The sequence below is a fragment of the Hoplias malabaricus genome, chromosome 9 (assembly GCF_029633855.1).
Source record: "Hoplias malabaricus isolate fHopMal1 chromosome 9, fHopMal1.hap1, whole genome shotgun sequence".
NCBI lineage: Eukaryota > Metazoa > Chordata > Actinopteri > Characiformes > Erythrinidae > Hoplias > Hoplias malabaricus.
Window position 1 is genome coordinate 7,588,234 of NC_089808.1, and position 19,600 is coordinate 7,607,833.

The window sequence follows — 19,600 nt, forward strand, 5'->3', positions numbered from 1 at the left end:
TTTTTTGACACTAAACACTTAACTTTCTTAACATGAAAATGTACTTTATGGTTGTTTTTATCAGAACTTCAATAAATTAAAGTGTGTGCACTGATTTTTGTCTGTTCTTTATTTTATGTCTTATATATAGCACTATATAGAATTATGAGCTCACACCAGCGTACCTGATTTAAGATCACGGTTTTGGCCATGAATTGATAAATATGGGTTCTGTTCTTGAACCTACCTCTCTGTGAAATTAATTCATACGATTTCATGATTTGGACGTCTCTCAGAGCTCTAGCTTCAATGAGTGAACACAGTAAATTCACCAGTGATAAATCAACACTGTTAGTGTAATAATTTAACACTCTCAGTGTTAAGTTAACACTAATAGTGTTGATTTAACACTGGAGAATTTGCTGTGAAGCATCTAGAATGTAGAGTCTGTTCACTTTATCAGACATGCACAACCCTAGCACAGTCAAAAAGAGAGAACGTATTGTTACCACAGAGCCTTGGTATTCCTCAATTTCTTCACATTTTGCTGGCTGCAATAAGAGCTCCTGGGGTGATATAGGGCTCAAAGCCACAAAGCCACCACTGGTTCTATAGGAATGTACAAAATAAACATCCAACATTTAAGCGTTATTAGTCTGATACATTTTACAAATCCTTCATGACTGTTTTTTTAACAATGTTAACCTTGTACCTACAGAAATAAAGTCTTTAAGAAGGTCACGGTGGGTCCAGAGCCTACCTGGAATCATCGGGGGCAAGGTGGGAATACAGTCCTTCACAGGGCAACACACACTCACACCTACGGACACTTTTGAGTCCCCAATCCACCTACCAACATGTGTTTTTGGACTGTGGGAGGAAACCAGAGCACCCGGAGGAAACCCACACAGGAACAGGGAGAACACACCACACTCCTCACAGACAGTCACCCGGAGGAAACCCATGCAGACACAGGGAGAACACACCACACTCCTCACAGACAGTCACCCGGAGGAAACCTATGCAGACACAGGGAGAACACACCACACTCCTCACAGACAGTCACCCGGAGGAAAGCCATGCAGACACAGGGAGAACACACCAAACTCCTCACAGACAGTCACCTGGAGCGGGAATCGAACCCACAACCTCCAGGTCCCTGGAGCTGTGTGACACTACCTGCCGACTAGCTTTTCTACACACGCCGCCCCACATTTATACAGTGAATGTTAATGTAAATTATTTTTATTCCAACTCCTTGGAACAATCTATATTCATCCATCAAACATAAAAATTGAACACAATGTAAAGATCTGCTGGCATTTCAGACCATTAAAAAAAAGCACAATTAACATGTTTGTTCTGAGAGCAATGATACGTAGCAAAAGTGGTAGATTTATTATTTTCTAGCAAAAAGAAAAAAAACAACAAACCACACAAATATACAACAAATCACAATCTACACTATGTATTTATTAAAGCGTCCGCTCTTTTTGAAACTTACCTTGGGTTTTTTAAAGAAAGCTCAATTTTCATTTTAAGTCCTAAAACGGACTGTACTGTCTACCTCACATAATCATGTCATTCTAAATTCATTCTGTGGTGTCCAGGTCTGGGAAACCCACTTTTCTTGGAACACCTCCAGCTCCATTGCTTGATTTTCTTGTCTATATCTCATTTATTTTTGTCTATTTCTCAGTAACACCTTCTTGATGGCTAGACCTCTATACAGACTCTGACTTTGATTTGTCTTCTGAGGCATGGACAGAAGGATGTGTTTTATCAGATCTGAAGCGTGATTGGAGCTTGACTGTCCCATCTCTCTTAGTGATGAAAGGTTTAAAAGAACACTAGGTACGTTTTTTAATTCACCTTAAAATAAAAGCTTTATAATCATATGATGCTTCACTGAGCTGTAATAGAGAACAGAGCCTCTGTTGTTGCTACTCTGGGCTCAGCAGTGCAGAAAATGCACTATGTAACTTGGAGGAGGGTAAAACTGGTCACAGCATGGATGTGTCAATGATAAGTTTAATTTTTAACCTGCGTGAAGCACTGTGAGCTACATTCTGTGTATGGCATACTGTTGTTACTGTGTTGAAACTGTTCTCATTGCCTTCAATGCCCTCTTCTACTCCAGATGTGGCCATGAATTCGGCTTAAACTAACAAGACCTGATAGCACATGCACTATACTGCTATTCAGCTATGGACGTGTGTGCTGTTTGATAGTCAGTACAAGGCAACCTGATAGAGACAGTGTCCTGACCTCATGTGGGCAGCAGGGTCAGTAGTGAGAGGCGGAGATGGCACGCTTACTGCTGGGCTAATGTGGGCATGCTTAAATCAACTGCTGCGCTAACACAGCCTTTTCTCAACTCGTGATGAAACTCTCCACACCCCCACACCAGGGAGAGTGGTCTCTCATGCCTTCTGTTAGCTTTGGGATGTATGGTGCTCAGCTACTGGATGAAGCATAAAGTTGGAGGAGCACTTGGCAGCTGCGCTTTGGGCTAAAATACAGGCTAATTTAGCGAGTAGCATCTACCTTAGCATTTAACAGTACAATGTGAAAGTCATAGACCATTCTTTGTGAGCAGAAAAAAACTATTTTCCCGAATTTTTACAGTAAATTTAACTTTTTATCACTGACTGCACCTTCCCTTTTGCTTTAATATCCTGAACATCGCTATGGAAGTGGGTAAATCTGGAATCATCAGACCACATGACCATTATCCATTGCTCACAACAACAATATTATGTTCCCTAGCCTTTAATATTGACCTGTGGTTTCCCATACATCCACACAGCTATTTAGTTCCAATCCTGTGAGTTTTTTGTGGCTTTGAAACATAGCTGTGGATTCTAATGTTGATTTTTTTTTACTATTTAACTTCACCAAGAATTTAAATGTTCTCTGATCACAGTCATTCAAGATTTTTTTTCCAGCCACATTTTCTACTGAGAATAGTGAATGGTTCACCATTCACCCCAGGTTTTAATAATAATATAATGATATGTATGTCTTTGTTGCAGTATGTGGCCCATGACCAGATTTGCAAATATTAATGTGTCCCCAAAGGGATAGGGTTCCCACCCCTGGCGTTCAATAATACAACCGTGCTGTATCAGAAGACACTATAAAGCATACTTACAAGGCCGAGCCTGCACTGTGAGATATTAAAGGAAGGGCAGGACTGCTTGACTGTAGAACGAAGAGAAAGAGAGAGAACGAGTTAAGTGAATATTATTTCTTATTGCATATTGTCATTCCTGAACGGACTCAAAGTATTCGTTCACTAATCCTTGTGTTATGGTCTTGCCGTGTGAAAAGGTCTGAAAAACTTGAACAAATAAGATGATATGATATGATTCAATTTGAAATGTTATTCAATTCAGAGGCTACAATATCATTTTTAAGGTGGAAATCTATATTTACAAATGCAGCATGTATGCAGACCTGTAAAAAGGTTATTTCTAAAACCCCACCTGCTCCTCAGCTTGCTGCCTCAGCTTCTTGGCTTTGCTCTGTTTAAAGTAATCCATGATCATCATGGAAGCATAGATTTTACCCACAGTCATGTCTGTGTCTGTAAGACCAAACACACAAAACAGACACAGATTATTTGAATCGGAGTGTTCTCCTTTCAGCGTTATGAAAAAACATAACTTTTCATGAACAGAAACAGAGATATGGTTTTTTAATTAAACTATAAACACATTTTATAACCTGCACAACAGAATGATTCACTAAAGTCAACAATCGAGGCCTTACTGACACAGAAAACGCTCAGCACCTTTCAAGATGTTCAGTAGGTATGAATGGACATTCAAACAGGGCATTAGCAGGTAACGAGATGCTAAAGCTAGCATGCTAAAATGTGCTATTTAATTTTTTATGGTGCAGACATCACTGATAATTACAGTAATCACTTTTTTACGATTGGAAAACTATTCCATTTGCTGGGTTTTCCAAATAGTGTGAGCACTGAATAGGCTTTAAAAGTAATAATGGATTCTTTAGTGTTATTTATTGGGCTAATCGATGGGCACCTGAGCTTCACCTTTATTAATGGGCACCAGCAGGTCCAAGGTCTTCTGAGACAGATGTGGCCAGATCACACTGATCTCTTTCTGCAGTTCAGTGTCCAACTGCACCCGGTCTTCTCCACCTGAATCATTAGTAAACGCACTGCATGATTCTGTATGTATCTAACCTCCCCGCCAATGTGTTACAAATGTAAGTAGTGGATTAATCAAATAAATACTTTAAGCATTCATCTGCAGTGCCCTCCTTTTTTTTAGATAAGAATATTTTCAACCCTCCCCACCCCAAAACACATGTACATGTCTTTTGCTTCCAACCGCCGCTGAAATGTATTTTAAACATTGTAATTTATACAAAACAGCAACTTTTTATTGAACAAAAAGTGACAATGGATTTATTTCAAGTGACATGCCATATATATGTATTTGCCTTGCTGTGCACCCCCTTATAATAGAGCCACACCCACCCACCCCATAGGGGGCACGGCCCCCCACTGAATTGCACTGAATTTAGAATGATTTAGATCCGTTTGAGTTTACTGTCCCTGGATACTTATATTTTGAAAGTAATGAGCAAACCTCTATGATGTAGTGTCCAAATTAGTTTACTACCCTCCTGAATTAAGTTCTCTTCGTTAGTGCACATATAGTGAGTGATGTAGGGAACAGTGAGTAGGGAATAGTGTATTTGATGCAAAGTACGCAATAGCACCACCTTGTGGAGATGTTCCTTAATGTTGGAAAGTGATGAGTGAGTTACAAGACAATACCTTGAGGTGCTTTGTATCTAAAAATGTTTTTATCTATGAGCCTGTGTGAGTTATAAATAAAGTTTTAGGGGGCCTGATGACTGCAGGCGGGCGGCACGATGGTGCAGCAGGTAGTGTCGTAGTCACACAGCTCCTGGGACCTGGAGGTTGTGGGTTCGAGTCCCACTCCGGGTGACTGTCTGTGAGGAGTGTGGTGTGTTCTCCCCGTGTCTGCGTGGGTTTCCTCCGGGTGCTCCGGTTTCCTCCCACAGTCCAAAAACACACGTTGGGAGGTGGATTGGTGACTCAAAAGTGTCCGTAGGTGTGAGTGTGTGTGTGTGTTGCCCTGTGAAGGACTGCCGCCCCCTCCAGGGTGTGAATCTGCCGATTCTCCTACAGTGTTTTGTGTCACCTGTAATCAGATCCTCCTCTCAGATACTCTGAAACCTTTGTCATCTTAGTCAGCTGTGATGGATTAAGAGTTTAGGCTTAAGTTAGCTGGCTAACTGAGAAATCCTGCTTGATGGAGGAATACCCCCCAGAACAGGTAAGATCTGCTCAACATAGCACATAGTTTCTCTCTCAAACCAACAGTTGATTTTTTATGACTGACCTCGGGCAATTTTGATGTCCAAGGCAGTGCGAATCAGAGACATCAGTGTGGAGGTAAAGTGAACGGTCATATCTTCGTCCACAGGCATGTTCATCAGTACGAGTCTCTGTTTGCATTTAGACACACACACACACACACACACACACACACACACACACACACACACACACACACAGTGGTCTAAAACAATTGCTGGAAGACACTTAAGCTGCAGGATTTAATATTTTACTTATGCTCTCCTGGTATATTACTTAATTCTACACTAGAATAACTCAGAAAGACCTGATAGCACCGTATGTAGGAATATTAAGACTCCCTCTCTTACCTTATAGGCAATTTTTGCTGGACATTTCTTCCCAAGTCCAAGAGGGGGCGACATGTGAGTTAGCATCTCATACATGGCAGTGTAATGGATACGGCCACTGAGGAATACACGAGAGACACTTGTGAGATCCTACTTTGAAGATCTTAGTACCCCATTACCATCATTAAACCTGCCACAAAATTACATTCAAAACTCTCACTCTTGACATATGTAGTAGCCTTGGACATGCTAACGTAAGAGAGTTTCATTAATGGGTGTTCATTAATATATTATTTTTATTGGTATTATTGTTTCCTACTATTTTCTTTATAATTAATGATGTGTTGGGAGCTCCATACATAAGCATGAAGCAAAGTTTGAGATTTGCTAAAGTATATAACAATTATACACTATAACATATAGTATAGTATTTTCTATTTTTAGCAACAGAATATTTGAAAACCTGCTTTTTAAAAAATCTCCCTTCACACGATTTAAATAATCAAATTAGTTATGGTTATTAAAAGCTGCAAAATTTGGGTTCCAACTGTGTCACTGTTGATGAATCCCATAATGAAGCTTTTTTTGTTCCCTCTTCTCTGGAAGCAGTCTGGTTCTTGTTTAAAGGAATTACTCATGGCTGCAGGACAAGATAACGCCCCCATCAGGAACACAGGTTAATCCCATTTCATGTGGAGTGGAGTTGGCAGGCCCATGAGTCCTACAGATCATTTCTTTCATATTCTCTCTCTCTCTCTCTCTCTCTCTCTCTAATTGTTATCAAATTTTTGGATGTACCAATGTCTTTAAGCCTATTTCTAATACTTGAGCAAATCTCCAAATAAATTACACAAAATATTAAAGTTGAAGCTGTTTAGATATGTTCCTTTGCAAACTTTTGCAGACAAGCAGGAACTGACAAAAGTCACATTACTGTGTACTGCTAGAGAACATTTTGTTGTGTGTACAATAGGTGGATCTTTAAATATCTGAATACAAAGAATTCAAAGAGGTGTCCACAAACTGTTGGACATATGAGGTCTATCATAATGCACAAAGCTAGCAAAAATGTTAACAAAATCCAGCAGACATTTATACTTTTCCTATAACTATGAAGTAACAATGGAAGTCAAACATCACTCAAACTCTGTAAAGAAAAACATCTGAGGGATGTGTTTATAACTTAATAAAGGAAGTTAATTTTTAGATGTAATGATCTTGTTACTTACCATGCTGCTCGATCATATTCCCCCCAGATCCGGACAAACTCATCCAGATGGTGTGGCCCGAGAATTGAGGAATCCCGCGTCAGATATTCAAAGTTGTCCATGATCACAGCTACGAAGAGATTTAGCATCTGAGAAAAGCAAAATGGTCGGATCAACATATTTTCATTGTGCAATGTATATAGAATACCACATACAGGAGGTCCTCGGGTTACGTCAGTCCCGAGTTACGATGTTTCGTGGTTACGACACATCTCCCATTTACTGTATAAAGCCTTGTTTCGGCTTAAGTGGTTTTGCGTCGTAAACGTCGTAACGTGAACTTCGTGTTTGGTGTGCGCGGCGGAAGAATACACGGTTATGCGGCTCGGGACCGAGGAGGATAGGTGTTAGGATAGGATAAGTGCTTACAGTATGTTATTTACGTACAGTATGTATGTGTGTTCCGACTTACACCGAAAATCAGTTTATGACGCGACGTAGGAACGGATCAACGTCGTAAGTCGAGGACCCCCTGTATAGGACTAGGCATAAATCTTCCTGTAAATCCATATAAAATTAGAATAAACACAAATAAACCAAAGTACAGTAAACATGGCAAATTTGTTGATAATTAGTTATAGATTAGTTATAATTAGTTATAAATTAGATATAATATTAGTTAATAATATCTTGGCTAGAAGAAGACAGTTACTAGAACACAAATTTAGTTTCCTACTTATCTGTCCCTTCCAGCCATTTCATGCATTTAGAAGCTCTCCTGATTTATTTAATGAAAGGTTATTTTTGTCAATATAAGTAATGTATATGTATTTGTCGGTATACAAACTGGACTTCCTGAAGAGAGCTTTGGAAATATACAAGCATGCTTAAGCCATAAGCATTTTTTTAAACTGACTTTCCTTTTAAAGTTAGTGGTGCTCACTACCTTTAGAGATGGGTTTGCATGTAATTGTCCTAAAAATAAACCTTTTCTGCACCATATATTATAGATTTTACTGTAAATAGTGTAAACATACTCAAGCCTTACCAAGAAAGAGCTGAAGAAGATAAATGAAACAAAGTAGAAATAGGCAAAATCAGTGCCACAGCCCCCTTCATGATCAGGAGAGACGAATGGTGGCGCTATGGATGGATCAGGCTCACACTCTTGCCCAGCCAAACATGACAACATGATCTCCTGCCACGACTCCCCTGTAGCACTCCTACAGAAAATAAACGAAGCAACAATCAGTGAAACAATCAAATGACTGATAACGGCAACATTTATATATACTTTCAGGGCGATTTGTTCATTTTGGTGATTTTGTGACACCACATTTATGCAGGACAATTTTGCCCTTGCTTTACCATGAACCTACTAACCCCTTTATTGTTTTTTCCTTCTTCTATCTCTCTCATGCCTCGAGATGTCCTGCTGCTCTCCGGGTGTTGCCCTGATCCGGACTCAGAATCCTGTACAAGATCCTGGCCTTGTCTATCTACACTTTCATGCTTGGCCATGCTGTTTTATCTCAAATGAACTCTGCACCTACTTTGAACTCACACAAAATCACTGATCACCTCCTCCTTCCTCAGACTCATACATCACTAATATACTACATTCACATTACTATAACTCCTTCATCTGTCATCACTTCACTTTCACTTCTGTTCTGTTCTTTGTTTTGTCTCCGATGTTGACCCAAGGAGGACTGGTTCCCCGTATGAGTCTTGGTTCCTTCCAAGGTTTCTTCCTTGTGTGCTGAGTGAGTTTTTCCTTGCTACTGTTGCTCATAGGAAGCTTGGACCTGGATCCCTGTAAAGCTGCTTTGTGACAACTTTCTGTTGTGAAAAGCGCCATATAAATAAAATTTGATTGATTGACCACAAAGGGAAGAGAGGAGATCACATTCTACCATGGTGTTATACTAGCTGTGCCTGTTGTAGACAGTTTGTCCATTCAGGATCAAGTTTTGATCCTTGTTTGTGTGATTTCAGTATGGTTGAAAATCACATAGACTGCTCTGGTAGACTAATGTTTCTTTCTCTTTTTTGTTTTTGAACTGTAAAGGCTGCCGTGAAATATCTGTGGGTTCCTGGAGGGCTAGCCTCAACGTGGTTTCATCATACATAACCCGAGGCATGTTTAAAATTGCCTCTTCTCACTATTCCGTATATTACTCACTATATAATGCACAATTATAGGAAACTGAATTCAGGATGGGAGTGAGATCTAGTGGATACTTGTGGTACAGCTACACGAATGCCAAATTCACTCATTCATTCATTCTCTGTAAGCGCTTATCCAGTTCAGGGTCACAGTGGGTCCAGAGCCTACCTGGAATCATTGGGCGCAAGGCGGGAATACACCCTGGAGGGAGCGCCAGTCCTTCACAGGGCAACACACACACACTCACACCTTCTGACACTTTTGAGCCACCTACCAATGTGTGTTTTTGGACTGTGGGAGGAAACCGGAGCACCCGGAGGAAGCCCACGCAGACACAGGGAGAACACACCACACTCCTCACAGACAGTCACCCGGAGGAAACCCACGAAGACACAGGGAGAACACACCACACTCCTCACAGACAGTCACCCGGAGGAAACCCACGCAGACACAGGGAGAACACACCAAACTCCTCACAGACAGTCACCCGGAGGAAACCCACGCAGACTCAGGGAGAACACACCAAACTCCTCACAGACAGTCACCCGGAGCGGGAATCGAACCCACAACCTCCAGGTCCCTGGAGCTGTGTGACTGCGACACTCCTGCCATGCTCCACCATGCCCAAGAGATTTAGCAGGAAGTGCCACTGATGTTAGGTTATTTAATTTCTTAAGTTTACATGTAATTAAATTTAACAGTGTATACTAAAAGAATGTTTGCTGTGCAGACATAAAAGTTGCAAAAAAATGTTAGCCTTTAACTTACCTGAAGAGCAGCATCAATGCACTGAAAAAGTTCTTAAAGTTGTTGTGCTGGTTTATGTGGCTTTCATCATTAAGTTTGATATTTCCAAACACCTAGAGAGAAGTTTAAAAAAAAAGTATAAAAAAAAGAAAATAATTGCCTTTAAATGTTGTTATAAAATATGTCCATATGTCCATGGTCTTACCTGCATACCAATGATGGCATAGATGAAGAAGAGCATAGCGATGAGCAGGCACACATATGGCAAAGCCTGAAAAGAGAGAAGAACACTCACTAAAGCTTTATTTATTCTAAACACGTAATTATTACAAACACTGCAAGACAGAATGAGTCTGGGATATACATCAACAAACTCTAGGAAACATCAGTTAAAAAAAAGCTTAGCAATAAGTCCAAGTCAAATATCCTTTCTGTTTGTGGTGTTGCTAGGTAACGAGGGTGTAAGGTGATGTAATAGAACAGACAGGTAATGTACTCCTCCAAGTGTGTAGAGCTTTCAAATGATTTCAGCAGTTTAAAAATGAAATGCTCTTACTTTAAAGGACTGTACAAAGGTCCAGAGAAGGATTCGAATCGTGTAGCCTTGTCTCAAGAGTTTAATGAGCCTGGCTGCCCGGAATAACTTCAGGAAACTCATATTAAAGGTATTCACAGACTGTAAAGGAAAGAGAAGATAATGAATGCTGTTCTGATGCTCATTGTTCACAGGCTACTTTTAATGATAGATGGATAAATGACTTTACTGATGCCATATGGAAAGTTATATTGTCTGATTTACAGCTTCAAACTGGCCAATAGAGTCTGATTTATTGATGACATTATACTACAAGATTTTATTTGATAGTTAACAAAATATGTCCTTATTAGTAAATGCCACAATGATAATGAAGCCTAATTTATCATTAGTTGTGGCTAATCAGTTGCTTCAATGGAGTGCAGGCTTAATGTGAAAGAGTACAGAACAGATAACAATTTAACTCATTGAGCTCATGTTTCTGTAAAAATGAGATTAACAACACTGGTTCATAGTGGGGACGTGAATACATGCCGTAAATATATAATACGTCGTCCTCACCTGTAAATCTACGATGATCTCAGAGATGCTGCCCAGCACAGTGATAAAGTCAAAAATGTTCCACGTGTCTCTGAAATAGTTCTGGGAGGAAAAATTGAATAAACTCTTGTTTATTTGGCATCATATGGCTGTATCAATTATTACATTTATCAATCATTTTAACGGTGTTTTGAACATCAGTATAAACCCAGAACACAAAAACGAGTATATAATGGGGTCATTTGTAAAGATTTTAAATAATAGTGTCACGCCCTCGTCCTGTCATGTCTGTTTTCCCCGCCATGTGCTCTCTCAGCACATGGCTCTGTTTGTTGTCGTCCATGTCTCCGCCCATGTCCCGTCTTTCTTCCTCCCCCTCGTTATCTGTCTCAGGTCTCAGGTTGTATCACTTCCTCTTGTCGGTCATTCGTACTCATCCTCGTTCCAATTCCCAGTCTTGTTTTGCTTCTATTGTTGCTCAGTCCGGTCTGTCTGTCTCTATCGTGTCATGTTGTCGTTTCACTCCCCAAGTCATGTTGGTCCTTTTCCATTGTTGCCGTGTCATGTTACCCAGTCTGGTCTGTCTGTCTCAGTCGTTTCCTGTGTCATGTTATTAAGTCTGTCTGTTGTGTTTTCTCTAGCCCTCTGTGTTAAGTTTCATATTTAACTCTGTGTTTAGGTTTAGCTTTAGCTCTCTGTGTTTACTTAGCTTTCTAGGTCTTTGTGAAATATCTCTGTCTAGGTCTTTACTCTGTCTTTCCTGTTTGCTTTAAGTTCTCCGTTTTAGGTTTAGTCTGTCTAGCTCTTTGTATTTTAGTTTAGTCTGCTTACCTCCCTGTGTCTGTCTCTGTTAGCTCCCTGTGTGTTATCTTTCTGTTAAAGTTTCTTTCTTAATGAAGTATCTGTGTTTTAGCAAGTGCGTCCACCTCCGTCAGTCCCCTCCATTAATCGTGACAAATAGGGTCATACATATTGTCTAAAAATTCGTGGACACTCCTAATATGTGAATTCAGGTATTTTTAAACTTCACCACCTGTTTACATGTGTTCAGCATATAGTTGTACATACATATCCACTGAAAAGCATTGCCAGAGAAATGATAATGATAATGATAAGTTAATTAGACTTATATAGACGTTCAAAGCATTTTAGATTGTTTTGGGATTGTGCCTTGAACGCAAAAATAGTAACCTCCCACATTTTATACAGATTTCTGCCTCACTAATTCTGTTTGTTAAAGGAGCATTGCAGCCGAAACTAGATTTTATAGTTTTGTTTTAATTGTTGTAACATGGTGCAGCTTCACAACCAGCTTGTTGTCAACCATCAGTGTTTTCTCACTACTGTACATAGCATGCATAGTGCAAGCACATTATTGGGTGCCCTCCCAAACGCAAAAGAGATATATACAGCATCCTAGTAGCATTCATACTAACTGTATGGCTCCTTTCTGCATTTGCCAGTTGATAGGGAGAAAAAAATAAACAAAACAACCCACCATTTCATACATATCCACACCAAAGTTCCTGTAAATCCTCTAAGGTTCCACCCACCTTCGATATACATCATCAGAAGGGGGTTTCCTTGTCATTAAACCACAAAATCTTACTCTCACGACTACTGTGGCATCACTGTAGGAGGTGATTAAGCATGTTTACAACAGATTTAGCGAAGGTGACATTTTTCATTTTGGCCAGACTATGCCTCTAATGACAAGTTGATTAAGTTCATCCTGGTGACTGAACAGAATTTAAGATTTACTTCTTTAATGCTGAAAATCCAGCACCGACATGATGGCACATTATCTAATGTTTCTCTACTTTGTTATGCAGTAAATGCAAGCAGACATTACTGGCATGAATGTTTTTTTTTTTTTCAGGATGAAATTTGCTCAAATAGATCAACCTCCCCCGCTGCTTTTAATGGGAGCCAAGGGACCTGAATGTATCGGTTTCCAAAATGTAAGAAATAAATATTTATCTCAAAACGTCTAGCCTCCAGTACAGGGACACATGCTTTCAAAGATTTAACACATGGTGTAGAACTAATCCATAAGAAAAAGCCCTAAAATTAGGTTTTTGATGGCGCTATTTGTTCTTTTAAGCCTTTTGCTTTGATGGAGTTCCAGATGGCCCCGACCAAGATCTTAAAAAGTGGTGGTGGCTTCAAAAGTGGTGACCTGAATTTTGTCTGAACCTTAGTTCAACGCACATCTGCTAATTTAAATAAAGTCACTGAGATGCATTAGTGCTATGCTTTTTTTGGACTCAATAAAGATTAAAAAGTTTTTGGTGCCAAGCACCTCTTCTGTAAAGACTAACGAGTCCAGGTTCTGTACAATGTCAAAATCTCTACCATTTCAAACCATTCAGACCAACTGAATCACACTCATTCATTCATTTATTATCTGTAACCCTTATCCAGTTCAGGGTCGCGGTGGGTCCAGAGCCTACCTGGAATCATTGGACGCAAGGCAGGAATACACCCTGGAGGGGGCGCCAGTCCTTCACAGGGCAACACACACAGTCACACATTCACTCACACACTCACACCTACGGAGACTTTGGAGTCACCAATCCACCTACCAACATGTGTTTCTGGACTGTGGGAGGAAACCGGAGCACCCGGAGGAAACCCACGCTGACACGGGGAGAACACACCAACTCCTCACAGACAGTCACCGGGAGCGGCAATCGAACCCAAAACCTCCAGGCCCCTGGAGCTGTGTGACTGCAACACTACCTGCTGCCCTAGTCATATCCTACAAAATCATTTAAATGCTACACAGTGCAGCAAAGTTTTTAATGTCACATTTACCTAAACTCTACAGCACACCAGATGAGGGCCAGGGAATGGTGCCTGGTTTATAGATTACTCACCATGAAGCCAAAAGCCATGATCTTCAGGATGCACTCCAAAGAGAACAGCACAGTGAAGGCCGTGTTCAGGTGCTTCAGCACCGTGTCGTAGGCAGCTGGGGCTGAGTGGTACTGTATGCCAACAAATATGGATCATTAAAAGGTACATTAACAGATACAACAAAGCTACTGCAACAGAGTTTAATCAACAAGACTTACAAATATAGTAAAACTTTGGTGTAATACAAGCACTCCGATATATAAATCTGTGCTCTTTGTACATACCAAACAACGTGGTAGGATGCTGCTAAGGTACAGAATAACTGTTACATCACACAATTAGAGGAAGCAGAACTGAAAAGGCACAGATACCTTCATCATGAGGACCACAGTGTTCAGTGCAATCATGACCAAAACAGTGTACTCAAAGGATGGTGAAACCACAAAGTGCCAGAGTCTGTACTGGAGGGTCTGCCTGTTCTGGGGCATGTATCTAGTAAAAGGCTTTGCACTGATGGCAAAGTCTATGCAGGCTCTCTGAAAGAGACATGGGAATTATATGAGAAACAAGAATGTGAAGGTTAGATTATTTCAAATGTGTTGAAATACCAGATACACGTTGGCTATATTCACACAGCAGGTAAAAGTGGGACTAATCTGATCTGTTTTTTCATGTGACACAAATTGGTTGTTTGTGTGGCAGTGTCCATCCACACATTATCTGTAACCTTTATCCAGTTCAGGGTCGCGGTGGGTCCAGAGCCTACCTGGAATCATTGGCCGCAAGGCGAGAATACACCCTGGAGGGGGCGCCAGTCCTTCACAGGGCAACACACACACACTCACACCTACGGACATTTTTGAGTCGCCAATCCACCTACCAACATGTGTTTTTGGACTGTGGGAGGAAGACTGCAGACACAGGGAGAACACACCACTCTCCTCACAGACAGTCACCCGGAGGAAACCCACACAGACACAGGGAGAACACACCACACTCCTCACAGACAGTCACCCGGAGGAAACCCACGCAGACACAGGGAGAACACACCACACTCCTCACAGACAGTCACCTGGAGGAAACCCACGCAGACACAGAGAGAACACACCACACTCCTCACAGACAGTCACCCGGAGGAAACCCCCGCGGACACAGGGAGAACACACCACACTCCTCACAGACAGTCACCCGGAGGAAACCCACGCGGACACAGGGAGACCACACCACGCTCCTCACAGACAGTCACCCGGAGGAAACCCACGCAGACACAGAGAGAACACACCACACTCCTCACAGACAGTCACCCGAAGGAAACCCATGCAGACACAGGGAGAACACACCACTCTCCTCACAGACAGTCACCCGGAGGAAACCCACACAGACACAGGGAGAACACACCACACTCCTCACAGACAGTCACCTGGAGGAAACCCACGCAGACACAGAGAGAACACACCACACTCCTCACAGTTGCGGCCCTTGTGTAGCAGTGTGAACAGCAAAAATCGCATAGAATCTGATTTTTTTTTTTCTTTTTTAAGATCAGATTTGGGCTGCATATGTGGTATTGAGTTCTGATCCATATCCAAACTGTGGCAGTGCGAAAATAAAACACGTGGAAACTGGTATTGTTTTTAGACATGAGAAGAACTTCTTGCTTAATAGTTCTTTATCAATGTTGTATTGTTCATTTCTGAAATATGAAGGCTCTTCAAATGTGGATTTTTTTTATTTAACCTTTATTTAACCAGGTAAGTCCAAGATTATTGGGTTTATTGAAATCTATACAAAGAGACCTGGCCAAAAATGGCAGCAACACAAAGTAACAACAAAGAACATACACAAAGACATCCAGATAAATACATCTTATGCAAAACATCTACACAACAACAGCCTAGACACAGTGGACTTCACCATAACGTCAAAATGATACAAAATTCGTTTTATAAATTATTCCAGGCAAAAGTGCAGAAAACCTGAAAGCTGTTTTTCCCCAATTCAGTCAGAACTCTGGGAACAACAAATCACAGCACTTTGAGAGAATGAAGATGGTGGGTTCCATGCTTCACATTTAAAAGATCACAGAAATATTACACTCTTGGTGTTGGCACTCGTCTACTTTTCTTTGTAGATGCTGGATTTGAGAGAGACCCAATTGAGAATTCCTTCAATTCATAACAAATGTGCTTTGGATAGAAAAGCCAGACATTTCCTTCTGGCCATTGCCTTAAGAATTTTACTTCTGTGCATCCAGGTTAGTTTGAGAGTGTGATCTATTCAGACTGATGTCATATAGGTCATGTTATGTAGACAATGTGAACAGCAGAACAAAAAAAAATAGATTTAAACGTTTTTTTTAACGTTACACTTATATAGCTCCTTTCTAGAAACCCAAGGACGCTTTAAAATCAACACAACATTGATCACAAAATCAGATATGGGCCACTTTTCCCTGCTGTGTGAATGTAGCCTTAGAGATAGCTTTTGGTTTTCTATGTCTACTTTACATGAAGACATAACAAAATGAAGAACTTATAAGGTACACTCCAAAAATCTCAGAACGACAGTATGTCTAACCATTATGAACAGGTTTCAAGGTCCTTTGAACTTGGAAACTCCTTCCATGTTCAATTAGTTTGACAGCTTTAGGCCTAGTGCATGAGATCTACCACCCTCCTGATCTTAGCTCCATCTCATTCCAATATCACTTTACCAAACATCCATTTGAAGAGCTTGTTGATACTAAATTCTGCAAATGAAGTCTTGAGGAGACTGACCTCATTTTTCTCTAAGCTGCACTCTTCCATCATTTTGTCACCTTGCTCCTGAAAGGTGATGATGATGAGGGCAACAAAGATGTTCACGAAAAAGAAGGGAAAGACCACAAAGTACACAATGTAGAAGATGGACATCTCCATGCGGTTGCCTCTGCTTGGACCATGGTCTTCCTCAGTAACATCTACCGAGTGCTGAAGAACCCTTAAAAATAAAAAGAAGCATAAAGTATAGAACATTTTTAGTGGTATGATCTAATTCTCTGTGACAGATTCAGAAATTGAATTGAGAAAACGTTGGCGTCGATCCACTAGAGAGAGAAAGAGCATCTAACTGGTGCAGTTTCCAAATATCTCCTAATAATTTACTTGAATTCGCTTGCATAAACTGAAAGCTGACGGTCTGTTTTATTCCCTATTGGCATTTTATAGCTCAGAGAGAGAGAGAAAGAAAATAAATAATCAACTCCTAACATCTTGAAGGTTCAAGATAATTAGACCAAAATGGCAGAAAGCCCGGCAGTTTTCCTCCTCTGCTGAAAAGTTGTGGATTTTGGTGCGTGGGTGGAAAGTATGTACATACTGTGGCCAGCCTTCTCCAGTGGACACAGTGAAGAGTGTCAGCAGCGCCCACATGACATTATCATAGTGGAACTCATGCCTCTTCCATTCTCTCTTCTTCACCTCCTTCCTGTCCCGTCCGTAATCGATATAATAGCCTCTGGAAACAGACAGAATCAGAGTTTTAAAGTTATGCCATTCACACACAGCGTGTCCCACTGTCCTAAGAAAAGCACCAATTTGGTCCTGCAAGGCTTACACTAGGCTTTTAATATAGGTCCTGTCCATTCTTGTCTACTCATACAGTAACTGTGTGTTTCCTGTCTGACAGAGCATTGATACTCTTGCAGCCGGTGTCTGAATCAACCAACAAGTGTACCTGCAGTCCTAGTAAAACATGGAATGGTATTAATAATGTACAAATGTGAGCAATTAATATTTCCCACCCCTAACTGACCAAATTTGTTTTGAGAAATAACAGCATTCTTGGCCTGAAATGCTAGTCTGTTAACACAATGATAATAATAAGTGTGTGTATGGCATCAGTGAAAGACACAGGCAGCACTCACTGGCATTCTCTCTGAGTGCCCATGGACCCATCCGTACAGTAAAAGAACTTCCCTTTGAACAGCTGCACTGCTATGACGGCGAAGATGAACATGAAGAGTTTGTACACGATGAGAATGTTGAAGACGTTCTTCAGTGAGGTCACTACACAATCAAACACAGCCTGTGTGCACACAAAGATTCGTTCGTTCTTATATTCTCATAAATCTACACCATATTATATTACACTACTTTGAGTAAACTCTGACGAATGCTTGGTATAACTCATATAAAACATTTCTATCTTCGGAAAGCAGACGAGCTGATATCTGTTTGAAACATTAGCTCTGGACCCCTGCTGAGAACAAGTCAGAATCCCTGCTGTTAAATTCCAGGCCTGCAGAACGTTTCCCTTAATGAAAGTATAAAAACTGACAAAACAGGGAAATGAGCAGAATTGGCTGAGGAATGATCAGCGATTGGTGAAAACTGGTACCTTCAGTTTTGGGAGCCGTTTAATGGTCTTCAAAGGCCGGAGAACTCTCAGGACTCGAAGCGATTTAATCGTTTTGATATCTCTGCCTTTGTTGTTCCTATGATGATTGAGAACTGCATTAGTCTGATTTGACTGTGTCTTGAAACATACTTTAAACTTGCAGAAATAATACTCACCCACTACTAAAAAAAACAAAACAAAAAGTAAAAAACAAGCAGCTAAGAGTTATAACCTAGAGGGCACATCTTTCATAGTGTGAGGGCTCTGAACTACATTATTATAATGGCAACAAGGATTCTACACTAAAACTCTTTATCAGTGAGAGAAAGGCTTGCCTTTAGAGGCAAATAAGTTGGTTTTGATTCTGTTGATTAGGGAAAAGGGAATTACACTGATATTCAAACATTTCCGCATAGGTCTGTAATAGAGATGCACACAAAACTCTTCAGTAGAGTGAAATAAAATGATGCATAATAGGGACATATACTGACTACAACTGCTTTGGAGTGGAGGTGATAGGAATCATGGGTAATGTAAATATAGCCATTTATATACTATCCAAAAAAATCAGTGAACTTACAGCTATTGTTTTAGATTTTAAATGTAATGCGGATAATTTTAAAGAAGAAGTAATAAGTAGACCATTTCAAACCATTTTTATCAATTTTTTATCAAAAAACAACGTCTGATTCCTGTTCCCACCACTGTTTACAAGTCTAAGTGAGTTATGTCCACTAGAATGAAGCATTTCCCATCAAACCTAAAATCTTTATAACGCAAATAATTTGATTCATTTGTGGCAATCCCCTTTAACACTATAGAGAGAAAAGAATGCCAGACCTGCAGGGGGCAGTAACCCACCAGTGTTGGCCTTTCTGTGGTCCAGCCAATTAATAGCCAGCATTTCAAATGGAACTGAAAACAGGACTTAGTCACTGAAAAGATCATGTGACCCCTCTGGATTGTAACTCTATGATCTGACTTACAACAGAAAGTAAAACAATTCAAAAGCGCAAACTACTGCAGAGAAACCAGTGCAATATGTGTGCTACATTATCAATCCACCACTGATGAACACTGAACACAGTAAAAGGCACTTACGCTAACAGACAAAATCTGCACAAAAACTCAGACCACAAAAGTTACTGACATAAATATTGCATGTAAACAATATGAAGAATGAGAAATGTCTGCTTTTACCCCATAACATTCCTGGCAGCCACAATAACACAGTCCACAGAAATAACAGAGAAAGAGAGTCAGGAAGAGAGGGACAGCAGATGAACATTTACATCAAGAGTGAGAGTAAAAACATAAACTGCAGTTCTGCACAAAGCAATGCTTAGGCTGGTTTTCTAGAGGAAAATAAACCACGATAGGTTAGTGTACTGCATGAATTAAGCAATTGCATTGAATAAATTAGCAATGTTGTTTATAGTAATGATATCTTAACCATCGTCTATCTACATTATA

At 40.4% G+C, this 19,600-nt stretch overlaps 1 protein-coding gene across 1 annotated transcript in view; it reads right to left on the reverse strand.

The window, feature by feature from the left end:
* Positions 1-19,600, reverse strand: part of cacna1eb (calcium channel, voltage-dependent, R type, alpha 1E subunit b) — a 73,623-nt gene that overhangs the window by 4,707 nt on the left and 49,316 nt on the right. Inside the window, exons 25-42 of the mRNA XM_066682062.1 lie at positions 18,128-18,224; positions 17,655-17,815; positions 17,108-17,245; positions 16,528-16,729; positions 14,122-14,286; positions 13,771-13,881; positions 10,913-10,993; positions 10,373-10,492; positions 10,022-10,087; positions 9,838-9,929; positions 7,948-8,122; positions 6,921-7,048; positions 5,713-5,809; positions 5,388-5,493; positions 4,043-4,150; positions 3,468-3,568; positions 3,134-3,183; positions 489-588 (exon numbers count right to left, since the gene is read on the reverse strand). Coding sequence (XP_066538159.1) covers positions 489-588; positions 3,134-3,183; positions 3,468-3,568; positions 4,043-4,150; positions 5,388-5,493; positions 5,713-5,809; positions 6,921-7,048; positions 7,948-8,122; positions 9,838-9,929; positions 10,022-10,087; positions 10,373-10,492; positions 10,913-10,993; positions 13,771-13,881; positions 14,122-14,286; positions 16,528-16,729; positions 17,108-17,245; positions 17,655-17,815; positions 18,128-18,224 — 2,098 coding nt within the window. The remainder of the gene's footprint in view (positions 1-488; positions 589-3,133; positions 3,184-3,467; positions 3,569-4,042; positions 4,151-5,387; positions 5,494-5,712; positions 5,810-6,920; positions 7,049-7,947; positions 8,123-9,837; positions 9,930-10,021; positions 10,088-10,372; positions 10,493-10,912; positions 10,994-13,770; positions 13,882-14,121; positions 14,287-16,527; positions 16,730-17,107; positions 17,246-17,654; positions 17,816-18,127; positions 18,225-19,600) is intronic.